We start from the raw sequence: 25,746 nt of genomic DNA, 5'->3' as shown, positions 1-25,746 counted from the left end.
GAGGGCTTCGTTGATGATGGTAGAAGGGAAACCACGATCCTTATAGAAAGAGGACATTTGAGATGTCCTGGAATGGAAAGCCTCATCCTGGGAGCAGATGTGGTGGAGACAGAAGAAATGGGAATAGGGAATGGCATTTTTGCATGTGGCAGGGTGGGAAGAGGTATAGTCGAGGTTGTTATGAGAGTCAGTGGGCTTATAAAAGATGTCAGTGGACAGTCTGTCTCCAGAGATGGAGACCGAGAGATTGAGAAAGGGGAGAGAAGTGTCTGAGATAGACCAAGTGAATTTGAGGGTTGGGTGAAAGTTTGAAGTAAAGTTGATGAAATTGACGAGCTCAGCATGGGTGCAGGAGGCAGCACCAATGTAGTCGTCAATGTAGCGAAGGAAAAGTTGGGGAGCAGTACCAGCAGAGGTTTGGAGCACAGACTGTTCCACATAACCAACAAAGAGGCAGGCACAGCTGGGGCCCATGCGAGTGCCCATAGCTACACCCTTGTGTTCAATGCCTACAAGGTGGCTTTTTAGAGCAGCTTGTGCTTAAGCTTAATTGGGGAAAGGCTATCTAGATTGGGTGTTGTGTATTAACCCAGATCTTATTAAGCAGCTTAACGTAAAGGAACCCTAAGAAGGCAGTGATCATAATATGATTGAATTCAATTTCAGTGGGAGAAGCATAACACATGTATCAGTATCGCAATGGAATAAAGGGAATCACAGAGGAATGAGAGAGGAGCTTGCCCAGCTGGATTGGGGGAGGATACTGGCAGGGCTGAAAGCAGAGCGGAGATGGCTGAAGTTTCTGGGAATGATTCGGAAGATGCAGGAGAGACATGTCCCACAGACGTTCTCACATGGCAGGGGTAGTCAACCTTGGCTGACAAGAAAACTTAAAAACTGCATAAAAGGCAAGGAAAGGACATATAAGCTAGCAAAGGTGAGTGGAAAGTTGGATGATTGGGAAGCTTTTAAAATCCAACATAAGTCAAAGTCATCAGGGAAAAGATTAAATATGAGGGCAGAGTATCCAATAATAGGGAGAAAATTCAAACAAAAGAGGTGCAAACGGACCTAGGGGTCCTCATGCATTACACCCAGAAGGTTAATTCTCTGGTAAAGAAGGCAAGTGCAATGTTGGCATTTATTTGAAGGAGATAATGGTGAGGCTTAAGAAGACACTAGTCAGATGGCACTTGGACTACTGGCAACAGTTTTGAGCCCCATATCTCAGAAAGGGTGTGTTGTCAAAGGAAAGAATCCAGAGGAGGTTCATGGGGATAATTCTGGGAATGAAAGTGTTGGGCCTATACTCACTGGGATTTAGAAGACTTCATGGGGATCTCATTGAAACCTACAGTGGTTTAATTAAGTTGGACATTCGTAACTCGTATGTATTTCAATAATTAAACGACTGCGTTGCTTAGTAATAATTGTAGCTTTCATCGGGGCAGGGCCTTTCGTAAGTTCCATTACAGGGTGTCCCCGCGTTACGAACGTCCGACATACAAACAACTCGTACTTACGAACGGCCTGCCATTAAGCCTATTATATTAATAATTCGTCAACTCGAGGAAGGAGAACGCCGTCCGGTATTTTAAGTCGGATTACGTTGCCGTTAACACTGTGTTGAGTGTGTTTCTTTGTATTTGATTTAAAATGTTCTTAGCAAGATTCACCCTGACCCCCCCCCCACCTTTTCAGTCAGCACCGCCCCCACTTGTCCTTTTTCAGCGGTCCGCAACCACCGGGCCGCGAGGAAGCGATATGATTTGGCGATATGAGACAGCTGCACCTTTCCTCATTCCCTGTCACGGCCACTGTTGAGCCATTACGCACGCGAGGTCATTACCCGCGCGTCATCCATGTCAGCACGGGAAGGAGATCAACTCCTCGAGCTTGTGAATGACGGCGGGCTGGAAAGTATGTTTGACATTAACATCTCTGCTGGCATTCCGGATCAAAGTCAAGGCTAAAAATCCTGAGATAGCCACGAAAGCACTGAAAACGTTCCTTCCATTTCCAACTTATCTCTGCAATGAATGCAACGAAAACTAAATTGTGGACTAGACTGGACATAAGGAACCCCGTTCGCCTATCGCTGTCTCCCGTCAGCCTTCGATAGGACCGTCCTGTTGCAGGAAAACAAGCCCAGGGCTCGCACTGATTCAGCGATATTGGTGTGTTGCAATGATTTTATATGTTCATATGGGGAAAATATGTGCTGCGTGTTTAATATCCAAACGTTACTTAAAATGTTATGATGCTATTGACTTATATAACCATATAACAATTACACCACGGAAACAGGCCATCTCTGCCCTTCTAGTCCGTGACGAACGCTACTCTCACCTAGTCCCACCGACCTGCACTCAGCCCATAACCCGCCATTCCTTTCCTGTCCATATAGCTGCCCAATTTTTCTTTAAATGAAAAAATCGAACCTGCCTCTACCACTTCTACTGGAAGTTCGTTCAATGCTTACTTAAAGCTCCCCTGTCCTCTCCTGATAATTGACGTATCACTGTATTCATGCGAGGAAAATATGCGCTGGTGTTTAATATTAAATTCGTTCGATAAACCCTTTCAGAAAGGAAATTGAGTGTATTAGCCACTTATTACCGATATTCCGGCCGCCGCGCCGAACAGAATCGCCAAAATCGATTTGTAGAAAAAAATCGTACACGCATGCGCACTGGTGCCCGCGCAAGGCTTCATGGTCATTGTAGTCTATTTAGGGGGAAACCGGACGTATTTGACTGCAAACAACAGGAATTCTGCAGATGCTGGAAATTCAAGCAACACACATAAAAGTTGCTGGTGAACGCAGCAGGCCAGGCAGCATCTCTAGGAAGAGGTGCAGTCGACGTTTCAGGCCGAGACCCTTCGTCAGGACTAGACTGCTACTCTTGGCCGTGGCAACCCTACCACCACCACCCCACCCCTCATTCCCGGTCGGCCGGTCCGTAAGAATATTGTCAATATGAAACCGGTCCGCAGTGCGAAAAAGGTTGGGGACCCCTGTCCTATTTTACCTGTCTAAATTCGGGTGGACTTTAGGACCCGGCGGAGCTCAGGACCCGCCGCCCGCGACTGCTGCTGAATCCGCAGTGTTTCTTTGACTGAAACACTGTTCTGTTCCGTTGACGGAAAACGATTCCAGTGAGGGATGGTGGGAAGGTTAAGGGTGGGAGTAGGGAGGCCATCTCACCTTGGCAGTCTTTCCTCACCAACATCCAGGTAGCAAACAACAGGAGCGGAACCAGCCCAATTAGAAAGAGGTACCACGAGGAGGAAGGCAGTGCCCCTGCAGCTGAAACAAACCAAAGCGCATTCAAATCACCTTAAACACAGTGAGATGTGTCAGAGTAAATCAGAGGGAATAAACTCAACAACTTGTGAGAGACAATGTGCGTGTGGGAACTATTCCCTCACTGAGGGTCTTTGTGTGTGTGTGTGTGTGTGTGTGTGTGTGTGTGTGTGTGTGTGTGGGGGGACTGACCCCAGTGAGAGTCAGTGTGTGTAGGTGGGACTGTCCCCCAGTGAGGGTCAGTGTGTGTGTGTGACCAGTCTCTTCATGAGGGTCAGTGTGTGTAGGTGGGACTGTCCCCTGGTAAGGGTCAGTGTGTGTAGGACCAGTCCTCTTGTGAGGGTCACTGTGTGTGGGGGACCAGTCCCCCAGTGAGGGTCAGTGTGTGTGTGTGAGAGAGAGAGAGACCAGTCGTCCAGTGAGGGTCAGTGTGTGTGTGTGTGACCAGTCCCCCAGTGAGAGTGAGTGTGTGTAGGTGGGACTTTCCCCAGTGGGGGTCAGTGTGTGTGGGACCATCCCCTAGTGAGGGTCAGTGTGTGTGTGTATGACCCATTCCCCAGTGATCTCCTAGCTTGCTCTCATTCTCCCCTGTGCCCTGCTTGTCCCGTGGTCTGGTGACCTTACCGAGTACTTCCACCCTGGTGCCATTGCCATGGTAGTCGTTCTGCATTGACATCGGCCTGATAACAGTGATGTCACACAGGTATTCACCACTGTCCCCTCTCCTTGCGCTCACCACCACCAGGCTGGTTGCCCAGCCCTGTTCCTCTTCCTCGACGTGCATCTCCCTGCTCTGATTTGTGCTGTTGTTCCAGTATGTGATGTTCATCAGGGTCTTTGTGAATTGGAGCTGGGAGTTCCCTATGGTCCATTTGAAGATCACCGTTTCCAGTGGCGTGACCTCTGTCGTATTGAGCTGGCAGCGGAGACGGAATGGTTTCCCTTCCATCACAGAGAGGGTAGCTGGGGTCTGCTGGACCATGACAATCCCCATTGCACCTGTGTGTGTTGCAGACAAGAGCAACTCAGATGGGATTATTCTGCTTGAAAGCTGAAACGTTAGCAGAAAGGTCCATGCCCCAAATTGCCGTCATGCAAATCCTTGACGAAACTCGCCAGCGTCTGTTATTTCTTACGTTTTGTGTTTCTTACTTTTAATGCATGTAATCATTTATAGGACCGTGTTCTATCATCAGTCATAGGTCGCACAACACCAGGATCAGGAACCGTTACTACTCTACAACCATCCGGCTCCTGAACCAGACTGGATAACTTCACTCACCTCAATTCCGAACTGTTTCCACAACCTGTGCACTCACTTTCAATGACTCGACATCTCATGTATTCAATGTTATTCATTTATTTACCTACCTATCTATTTATTATTACTACTACTACTTGTATTTACGCAGCTTGTCTCCTTTTCCATGTTAGCTTTCGCCAGTCTTTGTTTTTCAGAAGCCAACCATTTAAGTCCCAATCTCCATTCTCATTCCGACATGTCAGGCCACGGTCTCCTCTACTGCTATGATGAGGCCACTCTCAGATGGAGGAGCAACACCTGATATTCTGTCTGGATAGCCTCCAACTTAATGGCAGGAAAATCAACTTCTCTGACTTCTGGTCATGTCTTCCCCACCCCCCGCTTCTCTCTTTTCCCATTCCCCATTCTGACTCCCCTCTTAACCCTTCCCTTCTCCTCACCTGCCCATCTCCCTCTAGTACCCCTCCTCCTTTCCTGTCTCCCACTGTCCACAATTCTCTCCTATCAGATTCCTCCTTGGTCAGCACTTTATATTTTCCACCTATCACCTCGAGCTTCTCACTTCATCCCCATACCCCGCCCACCTACCTTCCCCCTCATGTGATCTCACCCATCACCTGCCAGCTTGTACAGCTTCCCCTTCTCCCCACCTCCTTACTCTGCCTCCTTCCCTTCCTGTCCTGATGAAGGGTCTCGGCCTAAAGTGTTGATTCCTTATTCCCCTCTATAGATGCTGCCTGGCCTGCTGATTTCTTCCAGTATACTGTGTGCATTACCCTTCTTTCTGGGAGTTTGGGTTCTTACATATGACTAACTCTCAACCTCTCAGTCTAAGTCATTGGTGCTGGCTATCTACTCCACCTGTACCTCGTATACTGTACACCCCGTTGGTTGGAGTGGGGACTAGGCCTCAAGCCGCAGGCTCGCCTGCTGCTGCAATCCAGGTGAGAAGATGCTGGAGGCGGTGTAGCATGGTGTTGGTGCTCGGTTGTGGGCAGGAGTCTCCCATCAGTGCTTTCCTCCACTGTTGGTGCAATGACAGGTTGGATTGCCAGGAACTGTACTATCAAATTGCGGGACATGCTGCTCAGGGTCTTGTACTATATATGTGTTTTCTTACATGTCTATGTTTTGTTTTTTTTTAATATGCTGTGTACGTTTTACACCTTGGCTGCAGAAGAATGCTGTCTCATTCGGCTGTATCCACGTATGGCTCAATGATAGTTAAACCAGATTTGATTTGACTTGATAAAATTCTGGAAGTTTGGTGCTCTTGGGACTATGGTGCCGCAGTTTAGCGGCCCTGCGGTAATGTAGCGGTTAGAGCAATCATTTTATAGAGCCATCAATTCCCAATTAGGGTTCAAAACTCACTGTTGTCTGTAAGAAGCTAATACCGTCGCCCTGTGACCATGTGGGTTTCCTCCGGGTGCTCCAGTTCCCTCCCACATTCCAAAGATGTACGGGTTAGGGTTAGTGAGTTAGTGGGCAGGTTACGTTAGCGCCGGATGTGCGGCAAAACTGGTGGGCTGCCCCAACCACAATCCTCAGACTGGGTTGGTCGTTGACATGAATGACGTATTGCACTCCGCTCCATCTGCCAGAAGTGGGACTGCCCGGGAGTCAAACATTTTAATTCCCATTCACATTCCCATTCTCAGGGTGGAAGAGCAGCACCTTAAATTCCATGTGGGTAACCTCCACCCTGATGGCATGAATATCCATTTCTTCTTCCAGTAAAATAAGTTTTGCCTCCCCCTGCCCTCCTACTATTCCCCACTCTGACCTTTAACCTCTCTTCATCTGCCTATCACTTTCTCCTGGGTCCCCTCCTCCTTCCCTTTCTCCTATGGTCCACTCTACCCTCCTGTCAGATTTCTTCTACTCCAGCCCTTGAACTTTTCAACCCACCTAGCTTCACCTATCACCTTCTACTAACCTCCATTCCCTCCCCTCACCTTTTATCCTGGCGACTTCCCCCTTCCTTTTCAGTCCTGAAGAAGCGTCTTGGCCTGAAACGCTGACTGTTTATTCATTTCCATAGATGCTGCCTGACCCGAGCTCCCCCAGTATTTTGTGTATTGCTTTATATTGCACTGTTTGTTTCAAAACATACACAGCACATTCAAAATAGAAAGCAATTAATATATATATATTCATGCAAAAAAAACCACATCTATAGTCCAAGAGCCTGAGTGACATGTCTTGCAAATTGATGGCACATTTCCTGGCCATCCCGCCTGTCGTTCCACCAATTGAGCACTGGAGGGCAGTACCTATAGGAGAGGCCAGCCCCCAACAGAGTACGGACACCACGCTACACCGCCTCCTGCGTGTCCACTCCTGGACTGCAGCAACAGGCAAGCCTGCAGCTTGAGGCCTAGTCCACGCTACAACTGAGGCCAATTTGAGAAAGGATTTTCAGGTTAGCCCAGGATGAGATAGTGTCCCATCCCAAACAGCTATAAAAGTCAGCTTGATATTCTTTGGAATTTTGCAAAATGAGGGGTGACTTTATCAAGACATTGTGAGGGGTAGAGATATTTCCACCAGTGGAAGAGACCTGAATGAGGGAACAGAGTTACTTTTAATGAGACTTTTGAAAAGTCCCCTTGAATGATAAGACAGGTTCTTGTCCTCGTAACCTACCTCACTGCAGTCTCGTACTTTTTTTTTGTCTGCCTCTACTGCAATTTCTCTGTAGCTGTTATACTTCGTTCAATGCTTCAGTTGTTCCATTTAGTATCAAGAAATGTATACAATATCCAATGTGAAAATCTTACTCTTCACAGGCACCCACAAAACAGAAGAAATATCCCAAAGAATGGATGACAGAAAAACGTTAGAACGCCAAAGCCCCACTCCCCCCCCCCCCACCCATGCCTTCTTTATCACTGCATCGATATGTTAGGACCAGATTAGGTCCTCAGAGACAGCAACACCAAGGAACTAGAAATTGCTCACTCTCTCCACTTCTGATCCCTCTATGAGGACTGGTGTGTATATCCAAACTTCTCCGCTTGTTCAAATTGGTTTGTTATTGTCACATGTATAGTGAAAAGCTTGTCTTCCATACTGAAATTGGAGTTGAACTTGGTTTCTTGTTGTCACAGTTCAACACATCACAGAAACCAGCCTTCCCTCTCTAGACTCTGGCTACACTTCTCACTTCCTCGGTAAAGCAGCCAGCGCCTCTTGTGAAATCTAGTGCCTCTGACGGTTCTCTGTTCCCTCAGTACCACCAGCCTAGATCAAACCTCTTCTCGAACTGAAGACTGCGACTCACTAAGCAGTGAAGGAAGCAGGGAGAGACAATGAAGGTCAGTCTGCTTACCTCTGATTTGCATAAGATGTAACCAGAGAATGGATCCCAGCACCGCCTGTGACCTTCCAAAGCAGCCCATTGCCCAGTGCAGTGACGATCAGAGAGGGCACAGGTACTCTGAGGCGCTTAGTAGCATCAGGTCTTTACCATATGAGTAAAACAATCCCTACCATGGTTTCTGAAGGTCTGCAGCCTCCCACAAAGTATGATGAAAGGTTTTGCCTGTAAGCTTTTGCCTTTCATTGGCTGTGACTCATCAAAAGCCACAGAGGTCTGATCTTATCATTAGTTTAGGATTGCTTTCTGAAACAGTTCATCACTTACTGCTCATTACAACGCTGCTGTTTGGGGCGGCTATGAAGGTGTTCGATTGTGGTGTTCAGTGCTGCCTCCATTGTGCCAGTGGCTTCCTCTCAAACTCCACCCTTGTCAGTCATGCAACTCCCAGGGGATTGGGGGCAGTGGTGAGGGTAGACCCAGGAATACTATCGCACTCAGATGTGGCCAGCCAGTGATGTCGTGGCATCTGCACCAGACTTTGAGGTAGATGGCACCGGGTTTGAATCCAGCCAGCTCCTTGCAAGCTGTCCATCCGTGCTGGGTTGAGTGCTGAGCTAGCAGCTCAGCCTTGTGAAAAAACAGACAAGATGATAAGGAAATGGCAAAAAATGCTGACTGATGTGCCACAAGGTGTGAAAAGGGACAATAACAGATGTAGAAGGATTCTTCATTGCTGTGTCCATAAAAAAAATTTGTTTTACCAGTCAGGGTTGTTTGCCCTGAGCTGAAACCCCGAACCTGGAGGAACAATGGACCAGCCTTAGTCTGGCCTCTACCCTCTGACTTGTTTGGAATGGGTGACCCTACCGAGAGCCAAACCATAAAGCTCTACCTCCAGCCAACGTAGCTCTCCAGGTCATTAAGGCACGCAAGCCTCCAAACCCTACGAAGAGGTTGTGGTTCTCTTGGAGGAAGCACTTCATCAGGGGGCAAATTATTGCAGATGCCGGAAATCCAAAGTAAAAACATGAAGTAACTAAATCTCTTATGCTGCAGTTGTGTAAGTCGTCAGTGAGCGAAGAGGTGCCAGAAACTGAGGTTGCGGCAGCATATTAGCAACATTTAAAACCCCTCTAGTGGCCACTTTATTAGATCCCTCCAGGCCACTGAGAGTATGTTTGTGGTCTTCTGCGGCTGTAGCCCATCCACTTCAATGTTCAGCGTGTTGTGCATTCGGAGATGCTCTTCTGCCTACCTCTGCTGTAACACATGGTATTTTAACGTGTTGTCAGCTGGAACCAGTTTGCCATTCTGCTCTGATCTCTCTCATTAACAAGGCATTTTTGCCTACAGAACTGTTGCTCACTGGATCTTTTTGTTTGTTTTCATCACCATTCTCCATAAACTTGAGAAAATGCCGTCTATGCAGATCTCAGGGGATCAGCAGTTTCTGAGATACTCAAACCACCCTGTCTGGCACCAACAATCATTCCAAGGTCAAAGTCACTTAGATCACATTTCTTCCCCATTCTGATGCTTCGCCAGAACTTCTTGACCATGTCTGCATGCTTTTATGCATTGAGTTGCAGCCATGTGATTGGCTGATCAGATATTTGCATTAACAAGCAGGTACCTAATAAAGTGGACATATCAGTACATGGATAGAAGAGGAGGATGACAGACAGCCCACAGTACTGTGCAAAAGTCTTAGGCACACATATATAGAGCTATGGTGCCCAAGACAATTCGACAGTACTGTAGTAATTTTATGTATTACACTATATTGCTGCCACAGGAACAAACAAAAATTCATGACAGATGTGAGTGATGATAAACCTGATTCTGATATGGGTCTCTATTGTGGACTGACAGTGGGAAGGGGGCAGGGAGAGGGGAATCATGTTTGGGAAAAGGGGAAGGGAGAGGGGAGGGAGCGGGAAGTAGCAGAGAGACATTCTGTAATGATCAATAAACCAGTTGCTTAAATTCAAATGCCTGGTGTCTCAGAGCTGTGTGTGTCTGCACCCACACCACCACCCCATCCCCAGCCCTGGCACTCCTCCTCTGCCAGCTGCCTCACAGCCCCTCCAGTGGCACTCCACCATCACCATTCTGCAATGAGGGGGCAAGGTCATTTTATCCCAAACAACTGGTTTATTGATATTACAGAATGTCTCTTTGGTGCTTCCCTCTCCCTTCCCCTTTTCCCAACCATGATTCCCCTCTCCCTGCCCCCTTCCCACTCTCAGACCACAATGGAGACCCGTATCAGAATCAGGTTTATCATCACTCACGTATGTTGGGAATTACCTTACTCTGCAGCAGCAGCAGTGCTGTTCCGTACACAAAATTACTACAGTTCTGTGCAAGAGTCAGGCAACTTATGATCTGTGCCTAAGACTTTTGCGCGGTACTGTACCTGACTCTATGCATCTTTATAAAGCCACTCCTCAGTCTCTACACTCCAAGGAATAAAGTCTTATTTTTTCTACCTTGCATATAAATCCAGGACTTTAGCTACTCAATATCAACAAGACTTAGCACTGTGGCATTATCTAGGAAATAGCGCAAAGTCTCTTTGTACCTCGACAACTCTGAGAAGTTCCGAAGCTATAATGAACATTTCAGCTGTGGAAGAAATGTTGCCATCTGAAGGGTTAAGTTGGATATGTTTTGATCTGATGCCCCCAAATCCCACAGGTTTGAAACTGAAAGATGATAGGCGTGAAGCACTGTCTCTCCGAGGCTTTGAGTGGACGCTGAGCAGTCAGTCCTCCTGGACAGATGAAAATGGGAAAATTAGTTCATTATCGCAATGTACGAACGTACAGCAAAAAAACACTGCCCACATAGAACCTTCATTACAACAGTGCATCGAAGTATTACAAGGGTAAACAATAACATCATCATGTTATATGACATGGGCAATCGTGGTCTTTGACCATGGTTGCTCTTGGAAAATTTTTCTACCGAAGTGGTTTGCCATTGTCTTCTTCTGGGCAGTGTCTTTGCAAGACAGGTGACCCCAGCCATTATGATAAAATAGCCCATGTCAGCGTGGTTTCCTCAAGGGGAAATTTTGCCAAAGAAATCTGTTGGAATTCTTTGAAGAAATAACAAGCAGGATAGACAAAGGAGAATTGGTTGTTGTTGTGTACTTGGACTTTCAGAAGGCCTTTGACAAGCTGCCACACATGAGGCTGCTTAACAAGCTACGAGCCCATGATATTATAGGAAAGATTCTAACATGGATGAAGCCAGGGCTGATTGGCAGAAGGCAAAGAATGGGAATAAAGGGAACATTTTTTGCTTGGCTGCCAGTGACTAGTGGTGTTCCACAGGGGTCTGTTTTGCGACAGATTCTTTTTATGTTATATGTCAATGATTTGCATGATGGAGTTGATGGCTTTGTTGAAAGGTTTGCAGACAATATGAAGATAGCTGGAGGGGCAGGTAGTTTTGAAGAAGCGAAGAGGCTACAGAAGGAATTAGACAGGTTAGGAGAATGGGCAAAGATGTGGCAGATTAGATTATGAAGACGCATAGTCCCCTTTTATTGTCATTTAGTAATGCATGCATTAAGAAATGATACATTATTTCCTCTGTTGTGATATCACAAAACACAGGACAAACTAAGACTGAAAAAACTGACAAAACCACATAATTATACATATAGTTACAAACAGTGTAACAATACTATAACTTGATGAAGAAAGTCCGTGAGCACAGTAAAGTTCAAAGTTTCTCAAATGTCCCACATCTCATGCAGACAGGAGAAGGAAGAAAAACTCTCCCTGCCATGCCAACCACAATCCGACTCTGAGTCATCCGAAAACTTCGAGCTCTGATCAGCTCTCCGACACCGACTACTGAGCGGCATCTGTGTCCGAATGATTCGACCTCCTTCTCGGTCACCAAAAGCAGGCAAAGCCAGGGATTTTGAGGCCGACCCTCCAAAAGATTCCCGACCACACAGTAACGACAACAGCAGACGGGCGTTTCAGATATTTCTCCAGATGTTCCTCTGTGATTTCACGTCCATTCTCCATCAAATCAGAATTGTCCATGGCCCGTATTTAACAGATACGATATCATTTTTCACCGGAGAGCTCCACACGCGCGGCGTGCTGCCATCTTCTCCTCCCACCAGATGGAATACAGTGTCAGGAAGTCATGTAGAAGAAATGAAAGGGTTGACTATTTTCTAAATGGAAACAAAATACAAACACTGAGGTGCAAAGTGTCCTTGTGGAGAATTCCCTAAAGGTTAATTTGCAGGTTGAGTTGTTGGTGAGGAAGACAAATGTGACGTTAGCTTTCATTTCAATAGGACAGAATATAAAAGTAAGGATGTAATGTTGAAACTTTATAAAGCACTGGTGAGCCCTCACTTGGAGTATTGTGAGCAGGTTTGGGTCCTTTAGCTGGGAAAGGAAGTACTGGCGTTGGAGACGATCCAGAGCAGGTTCACGCAAATGATTCTGGCAATGAAAGGGTTAACATGTGAGGAGCACTTGATGGCTTTGGGCCTATAGTCACTGGAATTCAGAAGAATGAGGGGTGACCTCATTGAAACCTATCAAATAGTGAAAGCCCTTGGAGAGGATGTGGAGAGGATGTTTCCTATGATGGGAGAGTAAGACCAGCCTCAGAACAGAGGGGCGTCCTTTTGGAATGGAGATGAGGAGGAATTTCTTTGGCCAGGGAGTGATGAATCTGTGGAATTCTTTGCCACAGGCACCTGTGAAGGCCAAGTCTGTAAATATATTTAAGGCAGAGGTTGACAGATTCTTGATTGGTCAGGGCATGAAGGGATACAAGGCAGGAGACTGGGGGACTGAGAGGAAAATTGGACCAGCCATGATGAAAGGGCGGAGCAGACATGATGGGCCAAATGGCCTAATTCTTCTCCTATATCTTCTGGTCTTATGGTCTTATTACCAATAATCTTCAGAGATTATCAGCCTGGTGTCAGTGGTCACATAAAGAGGACGTGATGTGCTAGGCAGGTGCTACACCTTGCCCACGGGTGACCTGCAGGCCAGCAGAATCAGAATCAGGTTTAATATCACTGGCATATGTTGTGAAATTTGTTAACTTTGCAGCAGCGGTACAATACAAAACATAATAATAGAGAGAAATGAGAACTGAATAACAGTAAATATATATATACACATACAGTAAATACTTAGATAAAAAAAATAAAAAGTAGCGAGGTGGTGTTCATGGGTTCAATGTCCATTCAGAAATCGGATTGCAGAGAGGAAGAAGCTGTTCCTGAATCACTGAGAAGAGTGAAAGAGAGCCTTGGATTGACGTACCACCACCCAAAAACAATAACAGAATGCATATTAAAGTGTTACAGTTACAGAAAGAGTGCAGTGCAGGCAGAAAATAAGGTACAAGGGGTAGATTGTGAGGTCAAGAGTCCATCTTATCATGCTAGGTGACCAAAGGACATTCTCATAATGGTTGGGTAGAAGCCGTCCTTGGTGGTACGTGCTTTCAGGCTTTTGTACCTTCTGCCTGATGGGAAAGGGGAGAAGAGGATATCTGGGGTGGGTGGGGTCATTGATTATGCTGCCATTGAGAAATGTAGACAGAGCCAATAGAATGGAGGCTAGTTTCCACAACTATCTGCAATTTCCTAGGGCCATGGGCCCTAGATGTGACAGATTCCTCTCCTTTGAGGGAGAGCAGAGTTCCTGCCTCCGCAAAGTGGACCACAACTTTGCCGTAGGGTTTGGAGGCTTGTGTGCCTCAATGACCCAGAGCGATGCTGACTGGAGTCAGGGCTTCATGCTTTGGCTCTTGGTAGGGTCATCCAAGCCAAACAGGTCAAAGGGTGGAGGCCAGACTGAGAGTGGTCCACCAGACTTCCAGTTTCAGGGGTTCAGCTCAGGGTTAACGACCTTGACTGATCAAACAAAATTGTTATGGAAACAGCAATGAAGGATCCTTCTACATCTGAGGTGACGGTATTCCCGAGTCTCCACCCGGGACTTGCATAACTGACCATAGTGAAAACTGAGAGGAAGCTGCTGACATGATGAAGGAAGCCCTGAACACTGCCAGAGATGGCGGAGCTTCGCCGCTGCCCTGAACACCAGTGGTGTAACAGGCAGTAAGTAGAGGTCCTGCCAGTGTGGCCCAGCAATCACAGTTCTCCCTCAAGCATCAGGAGAGCTGTTGCCAACACCTTGTGCGTATGAATTGGTGCCGTGCTAGCCACTTGCCAGCTAGTGAGTAACTTGGGGAAATGTAGTTTACCAGAAGCTGGCTTAAGCATAATGTATGTTCTGCATTACATGGTGTGAGCCTCGAATATTTGTACAATAACAGCTTTGCAAGTCAGACTTGCATTGATCATGACCACAGGAATTGCTTGAAAATGCATTTAACACAGGAAAGAACTTGCAGCTTTGGACTGACAGTCTTTTTTCATCCCAGCCCTATCTTTGTTTGAATCTTTCGAATGAGTTCTAGTTGAGTAGATTTCTCATGCGCACTGCTAATGTAGGTTTCAAGATAAGACGTGCTGTGCCTTGCCATTTCGTTGGGTAGCCTGAGGCTTCTCTGGTTTCCTCAACATCAGCTCAGTAGCTACTGTCTGAGCGTGCAGATGCTGGTGGGTGAAGCTCCGAAATCTCACAGCTTCAGATCTCAGTCCGGACTGAACATAGAAAACAGAACTTCACAGGCCCTTCAGCCCACAATGTTGTGCTGACTCATTAGCCGACTCCAAGATCAGTCTCACATTTTCCTCCCGCACCGCCCTCTATTTCTCTTTCATTGATGTACTATCTAAGTGACCCTCACTCAGAGGATGGTGCAAATTTCAGGATGTATATTGTATATGTTTCTCTGATATTAAATGTACCTGTTGAGTGTGGAAAGAGCTGCTAGCGAAAGTGGTGGATGCAGGATCAATTGCAACATTTAAGAGAAATTTGGATATGTACGTGGATGGGAGTGGTATATAGGGCTATGGTCCACGTGCAGGTCGATGGGACTGTAGTTCAGCATGGACTAGATGGGCCAAAGGGCCTATTTCTGTGCTGTAGTCCTCTATGACTCTGTGACTTCGACCTTAATGTATGTCCCTCTATCACCAACTCTGGCAGCATGTTCCACACACCCACCAATTTCTGTGTTTAAAAAAACCTACCTCTGACACCTCCCCTCCAAACAACTCAAACTTATGCCCCTTGCATCTGCCCAAGGAAATAAACTCTCTGGCTGTCCACTCAGTCTATGCCTCTTATCGTCTTGTAGAAGTCTATTAAGTCATCTCTCATCTTCCTTATCTCCAAAGAGAAAAACACTCGCTTGCTCAACCTATCCTCATAAGACATTCGCTGTAATCCAGGCAGCATCCTGGTAAAGCGTTTCTAAATCTTCCACACCTTATTCCTTGAGGAACACAGTGGGTCTAAATTGAAAGTGATACTTAGGGTGGCCTGGTAGCTCAATGCTTCACCGCGCCAACAACCCAGGTTCAGTTCCCGCTGCTGCCTGTAAGGAGTTTGTACGTTCTCTCTGTGACCATGTGGGTTTCCTCTAGATACTCCAGTTTCTCCCAGAGTCCAAAGACCTACTGGTTGGTAGATAAGTTGGTCAGTGCAATTGCCTTCCTCACCACTGACTCAACTGGCAAGTTAACCTTTAGGGTTTTCTGCACAAAGACTCCCCAAGTCCCTTAGCATCTCAGGTTTTTGGATTTTCTCCCTATCTGGAAAATAGTCCGCACATTTATTTCTACTATCAAAGTGCATGACCATGCATTTTCCAACATTCTATTTCATTTGCCACTGTCCTGCCTATTTTCCTATCTGTCTAAGTCCTTCTGCAGTTTTCCTGTTTCCTCAACACTACCTGACCACCCTCCCCCCCACCAATCTAGTCTTTGTATCATCTGTAAACTTGGCAACAAGGCTATCTATTCCATCATCTAAACCATTTATATACAGCATTCAAAGAAGCGGTCCCAACACTGACCCCTACGGTGACCGCCAGTCACTGGCAGCCAATCAGAAAAGGATCCTTTTATTCCCACTCGCTGCCTCCTACCAATCAGCCAATGCTCTAACCATGCGTGACTTTCCTATACTACCAACTTGGTAAGCAGCCTCATGTGTGGCACCTTGTCAGCAGCCTTCTGAAAGTCCAAATATACCACATGCACTGCATCCCCTTCATCCATCCTACTTGTAATCTCCTCAGAGAATTCCAACAGGTTCATTGGCAGGATTTTCCCTGAAGGAAACCATGTTGATGTCAGCATGGATTTGTGAAAGGAAAATCATGTCTGACGAATCTCATAGAATTTTTTGAGGATGTAACTAGTAGAGTGGATAGGGGAGAATCAGTGGATGTGGTATATTTGGATTTTCAAAAGTCTTTAGACAAGGTCCCACACAGGAGATTAGTGTGCAAACTTAAAGCATATGGTATTGGGGGTAAGGTATTGATGTGGATAGAGAATTGGTTGGCAGACAGGAAGCAAAGAGTGGGAATAAACGGGACCTTTTCAGAATGGCAGGCAGTGACTAGTGGGGTACTGCAAGGCTCAGTGCTGGGACCCCAGTTGTTTACAATATATATTAATGACTTAGATGAGGGAATTAAATGCAGCATCTCCAAGTTTGCGGATGACACGAATCTGGGTGGCAGTGTTAGCTGTGAGGAGGATGCTAAGAGGATGCAGGGTGACTTGGATAGGTTAGGTGAGTGGGCAAATTATTGGCAGAAGCAATTTAATGTGGAAAATGTGAGGTTATCCATTTTGGTGGCAAAAACAGGAAAACAGATTATTATCTGAATGGTGGCTGATTAGGAAAAGGGGAGGTGCAACGAGACCTGGGTGTCATACACCAGTCATTGAAAGTGGGCATGCAGGTACAGCAGGCAGTGAAAAAGGCGAATGGTATGCTGGCATTCATAGCAAGAGGATTTGAGTACAGGAGCAGGGAGGTACTACTGCAGTTGTACAAGGCCTTGGTGAGACCACACCTGGAGTATTGTGTGCAGTTTTGGTCCCCTAATCTGAGGAAAGACATTCTTGCCATAGAGGGAGTACAAAGAAGGTTCACCAGATTGATTCCTGGGATGGCAGGAATTTCATATGATGAAAGACTGGATGGACTAGACTTATACTCTCTGGAATTTAGAAGATTAAGGGGGGATCTTATTGAAACGTATAAAATCGTAAAGGGATTGGACAGGCTAGATGCAGGAAGATTGTTCCCAATGTTGGGGAAGTCCAGAACGAGGGGTCACAGTTTGAGGATAAAGGGCAAGTCTTTTAGGACCAAGATTAGGAAAAACTTCTTCACACAGAGAGTGGTGAATCTGTGGAATTCTCTGCCACAGGAAACAGTTGAGGCCAGTTCATTGGCTATATTTAAGAGGGAGTTAGATATGGCCCTTGTGGCTAAACGGATCAGGGGGTATGGGGGGAAGGCTGACAGGGTTCTGAGTTGGATGATCAGCCATGATCATACTGAATGGCGATGCGGGCTCAAAGGGCTGAATGGCCTACTCCTGCACCTATTTTCTATGTTTCTATGTATGGTATACATACTTTGATAATAAATGTACTTTGAACTTGCCATCGTTTCACCCTCGTTGTTTTAGGCTCTCTGAACCTGTGGAAGAGAATGAATCAGAACCCGGCTTATATTCACGGACATCTGCGGCAGCAGTACAGTTCTGTGGGAGCGAGGTTGGATCCATTGAAGTGCTGGATTGATTTGGAAACGTTTTGACGGTGCTGAGCCTGAGCCTGTGAACCTGCTCTGGCTGCTCTGCGCATCGGGCCGACCGACTCACTCTTGTTCTGATGCTGAAGCTTGCGTTTATTGTTTGTATGATTTGTGTTTTCCCCTCTCTCTGTGCATTGGGTATTGGTCTCTATTTTAAATTGGATTCTTTCAAGTTTCTTGTTTGGTGGCTGCCTGTGAACAGACGGATCACAAGTTTGTGTAATTTCACATACTTTGATAATAAATGTACTTTGAACTTTGAAAATTGAAAGAGAAGACATAAAGTTATTATAAACTACAATAAAAAATAAATGAAATAAAATCTGCTTAAGAGGAATAGTGATGGCATGTTCATGGATTCAGAAATCGAATGGCTGAGGGGAAGAAGCTGTTCCTAAAATGTTGGTTGTGTATTTTTAGGTTCCTATACCTCTTCTGGATGATTGCACGGTGACGGTCCTTAACGCGACTGTGGCCATTCACCATAGCTATGCCCTCATAATTCTATAAACCTGTAAGGTGATCCCATCAGCTTCCTACACTCCAGGGAAACAAACAGCCCCAGCCTATCCTGTTTATCCCTGTAACTCGAGCCCCCAATCCTGGTAACATCCTCATGAATCTTTTCTGCTCTCTTTCCACCTTAATGATATCCTTGCTGGAGCTGGACGACCAGGACTGCACACAGCACTCTGAGCGGGGTCTCACCCATGTCTGACTGGTTGTCATGGTGATTGCTGGCATGGCTGGGTCCCAAGTGCGCAGGAACAGCAGACTCTGTCACAGTGAGCACATGGCAACAAACCGACCCAGGAGCGGAAGTACAGCAGACCCTTGTGTTCAGCTTCAAGTGGTCTATCATAAACAAAAAAAAAATTCTGAGGAAGCAACACTTTCGAAAAATGTCCAACGTAATAATAGAATACAGGAAACCTGTGCCAGTCACATTCAACTTGACAAGATTAAACAGAAAGCACCAGGTAGTTTAATGACTCTAGTTAGGACAACAGTTAGTAAGAACAGACGCACAAGAAACCCAGGAGCCCAGTGCTCTACAGTAAGTCACAGAGACCTGCAGGGCTCATAACACTGACATTCTTTTATCTCAATGAAAATGTTTCAGTTAACTTTACAAAAATGTAGTGCTTTCCCAAGGAAGTGTCTCTTGGCATCTCAGATGAGACATTGACACCTCTGCTCCCAGCAGGTTGCAAAATAGACCAAGTAGATAGCCAGCAGTAAGGTCAGTGTTCGATTCCCATCGCTGTCTTTAAGGAGATTGTACGCTCTCCCTGTGACTGCGTGGGTTTCCTCCGGGTGCTCCGGTTTCCTCCCACAGTCCAAAGGTTGGTAGGTTAATTGTTCATTGTAAATTGTCCTGTGATTAAACTGGATTAAATTAGTGACCGTGTGGGTAGCGCAGCTCCAGGGGCTGGAAGAGCTTAATCTGTGCTGTATGTCTATAAATAAATAAAGGGTGTGTTGAGAGCGGTAAGTGGGTGGAACACCTGGTAATGGTCGGAGGCAGATACGTTATAAACATTTCAGAAACTCCTAGGTGGGCACATGGGTGATATCACAATGGAGGGCTATGGGCTAGATTGATCTGAGATTAGGTTAAGAGATTGATACAACATCGTGGGTTGAAGGAATATGTTCTATGTTCCATGTTCTAATGTATACTGTGGTTGCTAACCATAAAAACCTGGGGAGTTTTCTAATTTTATTTTGAAACAAACAAGCTGATTATTATCATATTGACATTTAAAACTTGAAATCCTACCAGTACACGCCTCCTCTGTTCCAAATATAGTCAATCCTACCCCATCCAGCCCTTCCTCCCAATAACCTGGTGACTTCCTAGTAAACCTCCTACTCAAGTTCAGAAGGTTACCACACCCAGAGTTTGAGGCTTGGTAGGCAGTGGTTAATGAGACGCTAAAACTTCGGAGTTGGGTGTTCAGTTCCCGTCGCTGCCCGTAAGGAGTTTGTATGCTCTCCCTGTGACCGCATGTGTTTCCTCCGGGTGTTTCGGTTTCCTCCCAGAGTCCAACGACGTACCGGTTGGTAGGTTAATGGGTCATTGTAAATTGTCCCGTGATTAGGCTAGGGCTAGATCAGGGGATTGCTGGGCAGTGTGGCTCAAAGGGCCAGAAGGGACAGTTCTGTGCTGTATCTCAATAAATAAATAAATCCGGGGTTGCTGGGTGTTACCACTCTGTGGGCCAGAAGGGCCTGTTTGACACTGTATCCCTAAAATATTGACACCAGAATGAGAATCAGGCTTAATATCACAGGCATTTGTCATAACATTTGCTGTTATGCGGCAGCAGTACAATGCAGTATATAGTAATAAAACTGTCAATTACTGTAAAAAGTGAATATTAGATTAGATTACAAACCCCATTTCCAGAAAAGTTGGGATATTTTCCAAAATGCAATAAAAACAAAAATCTGTGATATGTTAATTCACGTGAACCTTTATTTAACTGACAAAAGTACAAAGAAAAGATTTTCAATAGTTTTACTGACCAACTTTATTGTATTTTGTAAATATACACAAATTTAGAATTTGATAGCTGCAACACAATCAACAAAAGTTGGGACAGAGTTAAAATAAGATTGAGAAGTGCACAGAATATTCAAGTAACACTGGTTTGGAAGACTCCACATTAAGCAGGCTAATTGGTAGCAGGTGAGGTATCATGACTGGGTATAAAAGTAGCGTCCATCAACGGCTCAGTCTTTGCAAGCAAGGATGGGTCGTGGCTCACCCCGTTGTGCCAAAATTCGTGAGAGAATTGTTAGTTCAAAAGGAACGTTTCTCAATGTAAGATTGCAGAGGATTTAGGTCTTTCAACATCTACAGTACATAATATTGTGAAAAGATTCAGAGAATTCAGAGACGTCTCAGTGCGAAAAGGGCAAGGTCAGAAACCACTGTTGAATGTGCGTGATCTTCGAGCCCTCAGGCGGCACTGCCTAAGAAACCGTCATGCTACTGTGACAATTATAGCCACCTGGGCTAGGGAGTACTTCGGAAAACCATTGTCGCTCAACACAGTCCGTTGCTGCATCCAGAAATGCAACTTGAAACTGTATTATGCAAGGAGGAAGCTATACATCAACTCTATGCAGAAATGCCGGTGAGTTCTCTGGGCCCGAGCTCATCTCAGATGGACCGAAAGACTGTGGAACCGTGTGCTGTGGTCAGATGAGTCCACATTTCAGCTAGTTTTCGGAAAAAACGGGCATCGAGTTCTCCGTGCCAAAGATGAAAACGACCATCCAGATTGTTATCAGCGAAAGGTGCAAAATCCAGCATCTGTGATAGTATGGAAGTGCATCAGTGCCCATGGCATGGGTGAGTTGCATGTATATGAAGGTACCATTGACTCTGAGGCGTATATTAGGATTTTAGAGATACATATGTTGCAATTAAGGCGACATCTCTTCCCGGGACGTCCATGCTTATTTCAGCAGGACAATGCCAGACCACATTCTGCACGGGCTACAACAGCATGGCTTTGTAGACACGGAGTGCGTGTGCTTGACTGGCCTGCTGCCAGTCCAGAACTATCTCCTATTGAAAATGTATGGCGCATCATGAAGAGGAGAATCAGACAACAGAGACCACGGACTGTTGAGCAGCTGAAGTCATCTGCCATTGTCCGGTCCGTGAAGTCCATATTCTGGTTCACGGTCCGGCCATCGACCCTTGCTCCAGGTTTTCCTGTCTACCCTGTTTCTGTCCTTGTTGAGCTAATTGAGGCAGCTGATGCTCGTTGGGGCTGGCTGCATAAATACCTCCAGAGACCAGGGTGTGGTTGCTGGATTGCTCTTGTCCTTACTCCTTGTATCCCTTCCCCTGCCTTCTGTTTCCTCGCCTGAAGCCCTGCCTTGTCTTGCTGGTAAATCTTGCCTCGCCTGAAGTTCTGTCTCACCTTGCTTTGCCAGAAGCCCTGCCTTGTCTTGCCAGTAACTCTTGTCTCACCTGAAGTTCTCGTCTTGCCTTGCTTTGCCAGTAGCCTTGCCTTGTCTTGCTGTCTGGTCCTGGAGCCACCTGTACCTAGCTCCTTTTCTGTCCCTTGCCTCCACCCAGGTAAGCCAGGACGTCTTGCCGTTACCTGGGGTTGGTTCTGTCCCTTCCTGTTCCTTGCGTCTGTCGCGTGGTGATCCGCGCACTGCCCAGGTGATCCGTGCCCTGCCCAGGAGGAGCCTGCCAAGCCTCGCCTGAAGTCTCCAGCCTCGCCTTGTCTCAAGCCTTCAGCCTCCAGCCTCGCCTTGTCTCAAGCCTTCAGCCTCCAGCCTCGCCTCAAGTCTCAAGCCTCCAGCCTCGCCTCGTCTCAAGTCTCCATCCTCCAGCCTCGCCTCGCCTCAAGTCTCCAGCCTCGCCTCGTCTCAAATCTCCAGCCGCCAGCCTCGCCTCGCCTCAAGTCTCCAGCCGCCAGCCTCGCCTCGCCTCAAGTCTCCAGCCGCCAGCCTCGCCTCGCCTCGTTTCCAGCCTCCAGCCTCACCTCCCCTCAAGTCTCCAGCCCCCAGCCTTGCTTCGCCTCAAGTCTCCAGCCTCCAGCCTCGCCTCAAGTCTCCAGCCTCCAGCCTCGCCTCAAGTCTCCAGCCTCCAGCCTTGCCTCGCCTCAAGTCTCCAGCCTCCAGCCTCGCCTCAAGTCTCCAGCCTCCAGCCTCCAGCCTCGCCTCAAGTCTCCAGCCTCCAGCCTTGCCTCGCCTCAAGTCTCCAGCCTCCAGTCTCGCCTCGCCTCAAGTCTCCAGCCTCCTGCCAAGTCTCGCCTCATCTCTTGCCTAGACTTGAGCCTGTAGACTCCAGCCTCTAGCCTCTAGCCTCTTGCCAAGTCTCTAACCTCTAGCCTCTAGCCAAGCCAAGCCAAGTCTCTGGCCTCTAGCCAAGCCAAGTCTCTAGCCTCTAGCCTCTTGCCAAGCCAAGTCTCTAGCCTCTAACCTCTTGCCAACCCAAGCCAAGCCAAGTCTCTAGCCTCTAGCCTCTTGCCAACCCAAGCCAAGCCAAGTCTCTAGCCTCTAGCCTCTTGCCAAGGCAAGACAAGTCTCTATCCTTTAGCCTCTAGCCTCTTGTCAAGCCAAGTCTGTAGCCTCTAGCCTCTTGCCAAGGCAAGCCAAGTTTCAAGTTTCTAGCCTCTTGCCAAGCCAAGCCAAGTCTCTAGCCTTTAGCTTCTAGCCTGAAGACTCCAGCCTTATCCTGCCTGCCTGCCAAGCCTCATCCTTGCCTAGTTCTGGGGTCCGAGCCAGAGGCAAGACCCAGGTCTCTGGCTCGGAGTCCAAGCCCGGGCTCCTAGCTCTCTTGTTCAGTCCTGTTCCAGGTTCCTGGTTTTCCTGTCATGTCCTCGCCATCACCCTGTATCCTAGTCCTGTCCCTAGTACTTCAGTGTCTGTTTCTTGCACTTGGGTCCATTCCCAACCATCGCCTTATGACAATATCAAGCAAGAATGGACAAAATTTCCAATTGCAAATCTACAACAAGTATCCTCAGTTCCAAAATGATTAAAAAGTGTTATCAAAAGGAAAGGTGATGTAACACAATGGTAAACATGCCTCTGTCCCAACTTTTGTTGAGTGTGTTGCAGCCAACAAATTCTAAATTTGTGTATGTTTACAAAATACAATTAAGTTGGTCAGTAAAACTATTGAAAATCTTTTCTTTGTACTTTTGTCAGATAAATAAAGGTTCACGTGAATTAACATATCACAGATTTTTTGTGTTTATTGTATTTTGGAAAATATCTCAACTTTTCTGGAAATGGGGTTTTAGATTATGAAGATACTCAGTCCTCGTTTATTGTCATTTAGAAAAGCATGCATTAAAAATGATACTATGTTTCTCCAGTATGATATTACAGAAACATAAGACAGACCAAGGCTAAAACTGACAAAACCACATAATTATAACATATAGTTACAACAGTGCAAAGCAATACCGTAATTTGATAAGAGCAGACCATGGGCACGGTATAAAAAAGTCTCAAAGTCTCGATAGCCCCAACATCTCATGCATACGGTTGAAGGAAGAAAACTCTCCCTGCCATGAGCTTCCAGCGCCGCAAACTTGCCGATGCAGCATCCTGGAAGCACCCGACCACAGTCTGACTCTGAGTCCGTCCAAAAACTTCGAGCCTCCGACCAGCCCTCCGACACCGAGCACCAAGCACCATCTCTGCTGAGCGCTTCGACCCCGCCCCGGCTGCCAAGCAACAGGCAAAGCGGAGGATTCGCGGTCTTCCCCTCCGGAGATTTCAGATCACACAGTAGCAGTGGCAGTGAAGCAGGCATTTCAGAAGTTTCACCAGATGTTCCTCCGTGCTCTCACGTCCGTCTCCATCAAATCAGGATTGTGCACGGCCTCCTACTTGACAGATTACAGATATTCATCACCGGAGAGGCTGTGTGCGCAGTGTCGTGCCGCCACCTTCCCCTTCTCCTGACTTTTTTTAATATATATTAAAAAATTAAACTACAGTAAATAACTAGAGCAAAAGGGAAAAAAAAAGTAGTAAGGTAGTGTTCATGGGTTCAGTGTCCATACAGAAATCGGATAGCAGAGGGGAAGAAGCTGTTCCTGAATCACTGAGTGTGTGCCTTCTAGTACTGTGGCCCCTTCCAGCTCTGCTTCCCTCCCTGATGAGCTCAATTACTTCTACGCTCGCTTTGACCGAGGGAACAAGGAGGTCACCCTCAAAGCGGATCTCCCGCCTGGTGAACTGCCTCTCTCACTTTCCACCTCCGATGTTTATGCCACCCTGAGCAGGGTGAATGTACGGAAGGCAGCTGGTCTGGATGGAATACCTGGCCGTGTGCTCAGAGTCTGTGCAGGGCAGTTGGCTGGGGTCTTCATGGACATTTTTAATCTGTCCCTGGCCCAGGCAGTTGTCCCCGCAAGCTTCAAGATCGCCACCATCGTGCCAGTGCTGAAGCATTCCACTGCCACGGGCCTGAATGAATTCTGCCCAGTTGCACTCACCCCCATCACTGCAAAGTGCTTTGAGAGACTGGTTCTATCACATCTGAAATCCTGTCTGCCCACTACCCTGGACCCCCATCAATTTGCCTGTCGTACCAACAGGTCAACAGAGGATGCCATCTCCACGGCACTTCACTCTGCCCTGACCCACCTGGACAGCCCCAACTCTTGCATCAGAATGCTGTTCATTGACTTTCGTTCGGCATTCAATACTGTGATCCCCTCCAAGCTGATCGCCAAACTTCGCCAGCTTGGTATCAGCGTATCACTCTGCAATTGGACCTTGGATTTTCTGACTAACAGACCCCAATCAGTTAAGTTAGACAATCTCTCCTTCTCCACTCTCACCCTGAACACTGGCGTGCCTCAAGGCTGTGTGCTGAGCCCTCTTCTGTACTCCCTTTTCACCTATGACTGAGTTCCTGTATGTGGTTCTAACTCCATAATCAAGTTTGCAGACGACACCACAGTGGTTGGTCTGATCAGAGGGGGTGACGAGACGGTCAACAGGGACGAGGTCCAGCACCTGGCCGCGTGGTGTGTCAACAATAATCTGGCCCTTAACACCCAGAAGACCAAGGAGATCATTGCGGACTTCAGGCATGCCAGGAGTCACACTCACGTCCCCATCTACATCAACGGAACTGTAGTGGAGCCTGTATCAAGCTTCAAATTCTTTAGTGTCCACGTTTCCGAGGATCTCACCTGGTCCCTGAACAACTCCATCCTGATCAAAAAGGCGGAACAATGCCTTTATTTCCTGCGGAGCATCAGGAAAGCTCACCTCTGTCCCAGGATACTGGTGGACTTTTACCGCTGTACCATTGAGAGCATACTTACAAACTGCATCTCAGTGTGGTATGGCAATTGTCCCGTATCGGACCGCAAAGCACTCCAGCGTGTGATGAAAACTGCCCAGCGGATTATCAGCACCCAATTGCCCACCATTGAGAACATGTACCATAAATGCTGCCTGGGCAGGGCGAAAAGCATTATCAAGGATGCATCTCACCCTAACCATGGACTTTTTACTCTCCTCCCAACTGGTAGGTGCTACAGGAGCCTCCACTCCTGTACCAGCAGGCACAGGAAGAGCT

At 46.9% G+C, this 25,746-nt stretch overlaps 1 protein-coding gene across 6 annotated transcripts in view; it reads right to left on the bottom strand.

Moving 5' to 3' along the window:
* Positions 1-25,746, bottom strand: part of LOC134346253 (uncharacterized) — a 53,814-nt gene that overhangs the window by 3,638 nt on the left and 24,430 nt on the right. The window contains exons 3-5 of one of the 6 annotated variants that reach the window (XR_010017879.1): positions 10,481-10,672; positions 3,932-4,306; positions 3,033-3,310 (exon numbers count right to left, since the gene is read on the bottom strand). Coding sequence is in view for 3 of the 6 variants with exons in the window: in XM_063047584.1 (XP_062903654.1) it covers positions 3,054-3,310; positions 3,932-4,306; positions 7,906-7,975 (702 nt within the window). In the remaining 3 variants the exon portion in view is untranslated. Of the gene's footprint in view, positions 1-3,032; positions 3,311-3,931; positions 4,307-7,905; positions 8,110-10,480; positions 10,673-11,450; positions 12,101-25,746 lie in introns of those variants that run through there. The other 5 variants (XM_063047584.1, XM_063047583.1, XM_063047585.1 and 2 more) reach the window with 5 other exon arrangements.

This window comes from Mobula hypostoma, chromosome 5 (assembly GCF_963921235.1).
Source record: "Mobula hypostoma chromosome 5, sMobHyp1.1, whole genome shotgun sequence".
In the NCBI taxonomy this organism is placed as follows: domain Eukaryota; kingdom Metazoa; phylum Chordata; class Chondrichthyes; order Myliobatiformes; family Myliobatidae; genus Mobula; species Mobula hypostoma.
Note: the sequence above shows the minus strand (reverse complement) of the source record. Positions and strands in the feature narration are given on the sequence as shown.